Here is a 6,000-nt window from a genome sequence, read left to right as displayed (position 1 = left end):
GTCTCTCAGCCTTTCTTTGTGTGCTATGTTCATTCTAGTTCTCTTGGGAAATTAAAGCTGTACTTCCTTGGGATGGAAGTACTATCGTACCCCGAAGAAACAAGAGTCTGGGGAGTACTGTAGACATTTTTTTCCAGGTTTCCTTCAAAAAAGCTTTCCAAAGACCCATGCCACAACATGCCTATTGCTTCTCGAATTCCTTACATACACAACTGCTCCCCCTTATCCCCTTGAGACGCAGTCCTCCAATCGTGTTCATGCATAGAATATATACAGGACATTTTTCCTTCTGCAAGCTATGCAATGGAATGCGTTTGAGAAAGAAAGGAAAAAAAAAAACCCACGCGAAAGTAATCTTGTAATTTGACGCCAGGAAAAGCAAAACGGGGCAGCAACTTGATCTCCAGGGATGAGAGAAACTCCAATTAATGTTTAACGAGATAGGATGGTCCGATGGGATAATAGTGGCGTGATCCGGCACATCCACGCCCCAAAAAGATTTAGAGGAGCACATGGAAAGGCAAAGGGGAGGAGGGAAAGTCGAAGCGGCGAGAGGGGTGTGCGTGCGCGCTGTGTGTGCAAGCGAGATGTGGGATGCGATTCCCATTTGCTGATCCTTCGCCCGGTGCAACTGCCGCCGCGCCAAGGGCAGCTCGCGCCAGCAGCCCGCTGAGTGCAGGGCCCGCCGGGTTCTAGGCTCCGCCCGCGCCGGGTTCTAGGCGTCGCGCTGCGCTCCAGAGCCGAGCCTTTCCGCGCGCGGCAGGTTCTTCTCGGTCTCTGCCGACTCCCGCGTTCTTCCCAAGCGGGGGACACGATGGGCGCTCCGCTGCCGCTGCTGCTGCTGTTCCTGCTGGGCGCGCTCTCCCCGGCTGCCGCCAACCTCGACGATCCGGACGAGGACGACGACCTGGTGGCGTCCTTCGCCTTCGAGGAGGAGAGCCAGGCCGACTTGGGGAAATACCGGAGCGGGTCCGCCGCTTTCCATCGGAGCAATAAGGTGACCATGATGGAGAGGAGGACCAGAGGGACTCGGAAGGCTCCGGCTCCGGCTGGTGCCCTTGCTTCTTCTCCCCCACTCGCCTTGGGGTGGCCTGGAGGGGCACCTCCGTCCTCCCAGGCTCGGGTTCTAGTTTGAGGACTCTGGTCGTTCCAGACAGGCGGGGTTTGGGGGGCAGCGAGAGCCCCTGGCTCCCGTGCAAAAGTAGCTTTACGCGCTGCAATGGAGCTTATTGATTATTTCATAAAATGTATATATGCCTCTTGACTGCCGAAAAAACATATCGAAGAGAATTAAAAAAAGGCTTGGGACCTTAGGCTGCAGTTGCCCGGGAGTATAAGCTACAGCGAATTCCGTGGGACTTTTGAAGGGTTTGGCAATGTAAGGATTGCCCAAAGGACCCCATTGCACAGATGCTCGTTCCTTTGCTTGCGAGCGGTCAGCCCCTAAGCCAGAGAGGATCTTGCCTGGCTCTGCCTTGCTCCCTCCCTCTGGACCGCCCCCCCCCCGCGCCCCACCTGAAGCCGAGTGTGCATTATTGGGAAGCCTTGCGTGCCTGCTTCCAACCCCAGCATCTCCAGGCAGGACCCGGAATGGTTCCCTGCGTGAAAACCCTGGAGGGCCGCTGCCAGTCCGTGCCGGCAACGCTGAGTTAGAAGGGTCTGACTCAGATTGAGGCGGCTTCTTAAATTGGCTGTGGTTTCTTGGGCGAGAAGGAAAATAATCTCTCTGCACATTGTCTTTGCATATGCCCCAGGCTGCTCTCCTCCTTATAGTCAGCTTCACTTGTTTCTGGGCAGGGCTCTGGCATTCAGAAACATTTCCATAGGAGGATCCTAGGTTGACTTGAAGCCCTGTTTCTGTGGCACTGCTTCCCCAACCCCTTCCCCTGTCTGGAAACTTGTTTTCCCCATTTGGAAGGATACTAATGCATGCTTTGGGATTTCTGCTGCCAAATTCAGACACCCGCGGTAGGTCAGGACCTGGGATGGGCTTATTATTAGCATCATCGTTCATGAAGCAAAGGCTGTTGTGGGAACAGGGACCCAATACCCCCCCTCCCCTGTTATTTTGGATCTATTCTGTTTCCTTATGAAATCATTCCCCTGTCCTCTCTTTTTTGGGGAGGGGGGTGTTGTCTCTTGAAGAAGGGACATTTGAAATGTTAGGTTCAGGCAGCGGGAGGAAGAGGCTTTGTGAAGCATCCATTTTAGGAAATTTGGCCAGGCACCAGTCATATACTATTGTAACGTTGGGCATGCCTTAAAGGCTTCCAGGATATTTTGCAACGAGTGCACACCTGTTGCATTTTGCCTTCACTCAGAACCTCCTCGTCTGCTGAAAGGTAGATCTGCCTATTAAGGTCTTGTGATCTCTGGTGACATGGCTTCTATGGGAACTATTCATTTTAAAAAAATGCCTGCTTTGTCTTGCATGTGAGTTGAAAGATCTGGCATCCAGGGAGCGGTTGCACTCTGCGTTGTATTGTCTTTCTTTTGTCTTTGGGGCACTTCTGAGCCTTGCCTCTTTTGATTGGATGCCTTTGTGCAGTCCACCTGTCTTGCAAGTTCCAGCCATGATAGAGAATATCTGCTGCCTTGGCTTGTGCTGTGCAGGGTGCACGGCTGACCTACCTCCTCTCAAGGGAGTGTCAGGAAGAGTCAAGGTGCTCTTGCAAATTCACTTCCCTGGCTTTTAGAGGTGGAGTCTGCCCAGCGACGAACCAGGTGGTATGGTCAATACTGGAAGCAGTGAGCAGTCAGCATCTGGATTTCTTAGATGTGTATGCAGGTTTCCCCCCCCCCAAAAAAAGGGTCACTGGATTTTGGTTTTTGGCTTCTTTTAAAAAAATCAGAACAGTGTAGGGGTGCGTGAAAAATGAAAAGAAAAAGGAACACAAATGGAGATTGCTAAAAGATGGGGGGGCATCTATATGTGATCAACGCAGGAGATCTATAATTGGATCTCTCGGCATCTTAAGAAGCACTTATGGGGAAATGATTTGGATCAGGGTTTAGTGCTGAAAGACCGGTTTTTAAACATTTCCCCCAGTTTAAATTTCCTCTGCCCAACGCTGCTACAGAGACGAGAGAAAGCACATCCAGTAATGGTTTATGTCTTCCACGCTCCACAGCTAATAGCAGCTTCTGGGAGGTGGGGATTTTAAATCATGGAAACAGTGCAGAGAAGAAGCTCCCCGGCCCCAATTCACTCAGCATCCAACCCTGATCCAAATCGGAGGATGTGACTGCTTTTGAGCAAAGATGTTGGGAGGTCTGATTCTGGATCTCCCATGTCCCATTCATCTCAGCCCTGTGCGATTGACTAGAAGATGGGAGAATAATTTGCTGGATTCAGCAAGATTTGCTTCACAAAATTCCTGGTCCTTCCCCCTTTCTCATAGTTGCCTCTGATATCAGCTTTCTTCTAAGGGGCAGATTATACATGGCATGGTGATGTGTGCAACAAACTCCAAATTTTTTAAAAAATAAAAAGCAGATTTTTAGTAGAGATGTGTGAGCTTTTGTTTGCGCAATCCTTTCTCTGCTGATCAGTTTCCTCACTCAAAATCTCTCCCTGCTCCTGCTATTTCTTACACAAAGTTCTATACGTTTATATCCATATTTGTGGGTGGAATTGCTAGGAGGGAGAGATTTTGAACTGGAAAAACGACCAGCACATCTTTCCTTCACTTTCAAAACCACATCAATTCTCAGTTGTCGTTCACTACGCAAATAAAGATTGTGCTGCTTTATGTGTGTGCGCTTAACCAGGTGTTGTTTGCTTCTTAAAGTGGCTGTGTTGAGCCAAAAAATGTTAAGTCAGAGGAGTGGTTGAGTGGAATCTGTTTCCTTTCCAGTGAGGTGTTAAATACAGTGGTGCAGTAGTTAATTTTGAAATGCAGGCCCTCTTCGTGACAGCACACCCACATCTCTTCTGAGGCTGTAAAGCCAAAATGATTTTTGGATAAATGCAGGGACCCCTTTCCAAGTTTTGCTTAATTTGCAGCCTGATGGAGAATTCTGGTGGACCTCTAAAGCTTGCTCGCTATTTTGATTAGCCATGATAGAGGGTGGTTGGTTATCTGGTCATTTTGTCTTTTCGAAAAGCTTTATTTGGTTGGCACGCAGAGGAGGCCCCCCTCAGGGGGATGTCGCTGTCATTCCTGCTATGAAATCGGTGGCGCTTAGCTCCTTCTCTGCCACACCACTGGCTCATTTCATATGCATGTCAGAAGAAGTGAGCATGCAGAAGAGGCAGTGCCCAGTATGTGGGACTGGGAGCATAATCTCGCACTTTCTTAAGGGCACCAGAGCCCCACCCTGTGCTTGTGCCACCCCCCTAGTGGGGCACGCGCTTCTGCAAATCACCTACCGACTCTCTACTTCTGTTTTGTCTAAACGCAGGACTTGTGGCGCCTGCCAGGGCAATACATTGTGGTGCTTAAGGAGGAAACCCACAAATCTCAGACGTCAAGGACCGCCAAGCGCCTGCAGGCCAGAGCAGCCAGGCATGGCTACTTGACGAAAATCCTGCATATCTTTGAGGACCTGTTCCAGGGCTTTCTCGTGAAGATGAGCAGCGACATGCTGCACATGGTAAGTCCCTCTTTCTGCATCGGGGCTGGGGAACTCAGGGTCGCTCCAGATGTCAGCCCCAGTCAGCATGGTCTATGGGCGGGGACGAGGAGAGTTATAGTCCATCACGGTGCAATCAGAAATGTCCAGAGTGTGGAAGAAACTATTGTCAAAAGTATGCTTACAAGTTGGGAAAAGGCAAGCCCACCAGTCCTGTTGCCTCCCCTCATTTCCAAGTCAGTCTCCTATCTTCTCCTCCTAGTCCCTGACAGAGCCCAGCAGTATTTACAAGCACAATAGGTACTTATTTACGTTCAGATCTTGGCATGTCTCTCATCCAAGGCTCCCCTGGCTCTACAGTTTTTTCAAATGCAGGATAAAGTATACCTTGTGGGGTTCCACCAGTGGAATGGGCGTTCTTGGCTGCCCACAGCTCCAGTATCTGCTCCAGAGGGTTGGAGAGATTTGGAGAGGTCTGGTTCGCCAGAAGCAGCTTAGTCACTCTGGCCACATGACCCGGAAGCTGTACGCCGGCTCCCTCTGCCAATAAAGCGAGATGAGCGCCGAATCCCCAGAGTCGGTCACGACTGGACCTAATGGTCAGGGGTCCCTTTACCTTTACCTTTAGGGGAGCCATACTGGTGGAAGAGGAAGGGGAAAAGGGGAGGACCCATGCTGCAAGTGAAAGTCTCCGCCCGCGCCATGCCAAATGCCACCCAAACCCTGGGAAGGGAGGGTCTTGTAGGCCATCTAGTTGAAACCTCCCTCCTGAGGATGGAGCAAGACTATCTTGTAAAAGATGGCTGTCTTTGAATATATTTTGTGCAATGCCATACCAACAACAAATATAGATATTTTTAAGAAATCTGGCTAGTAAAAGCAAGGCACCATCATCTCAACAGCTGTTAATATCTGTAAAGGAAAAAAAAGGTTAAGAATTTGGCTTTTGAGGAACAGAATCTGCTGGGATCTTTTGCTTAGTTAAAACCAGCTGCATGTATACAGATGTTTCTTTTTCAAGTGAGATTTCTTTCAGTTTCAGACTCTTCTTTTGGTGCACTAAGCAGAATGCTTAAGTGAGCAGAAAGAAAAATTCCCAAAACACTTTGGGGGGCTAATACTTGTGCATCTGTCTGCTTTTTGTTTCTGGTTTTTGTTGTCCCTACAGTTATTACTATTTTTTAATCATCTCTGTTGTATGAACTTTCACTAAGTCCCTAATTCCCATTGCGTGGGGCAATGATGTGGGTCTTCTGGCAATGTGCGACTGGCCGAAATCGACCAGGATCTACTGAGTGGTGTTTGAGTTGTTTTTAGTACACAAAACTGAACAAGTACACCATGTGAATTCTACTTGTATAAATATTTCAAATTGTTTTTCCCATAACCAGTAGTGGGAAGGCTGTGTGGTTGTGTTGCTCTCTT

General features: G+C 49.2%; 1 protein-coding gene across 1 annotated transcript in view; it reads left to right on the top strand.

The window, feature by feature from the left end:
• Positions 1 to 335: 335 nt before the first annotated feature.
• The window catches only part of PCSK9 (proprotein convertase subtilisin/kexin type 9), a 27,008-nt gene continuing 21,343 nt past the window's right edge, over positions 336 to 6,000 (top strand). Inside the window, exons 1-2 of the mRNA XM_082228735.1 lie at positions 336 to 997; positions 4,405 to 4,596. Of these exons, the coding sequence (XP_082084861.1) occupies positions 815 to 997; positions 4,405 to 4,596 (375 nt within the window). The 5' untranslated portion in view covers positions 336 to 814. The remainder of the gene's footprint in view (positions 998 to 4,404; positions 4,597 to 6,000) is intronic.

This window comes from Podarcis vaucheri (assembly GCF_965113315.1).
Source record: "Podarcis vaucheri genome assembly, chromosome: 6".
Classification (NCBI taxonomy): domain Eukaryota; kingdom Metazoa; phylum Chordata; class Lepidosauria; order Squamata; family Lacertidae; genus Podarcis; species Podarcis vaucheri.
This window is presented reverse-complemented; position numbering and strand designations above follow the sequence as displayed.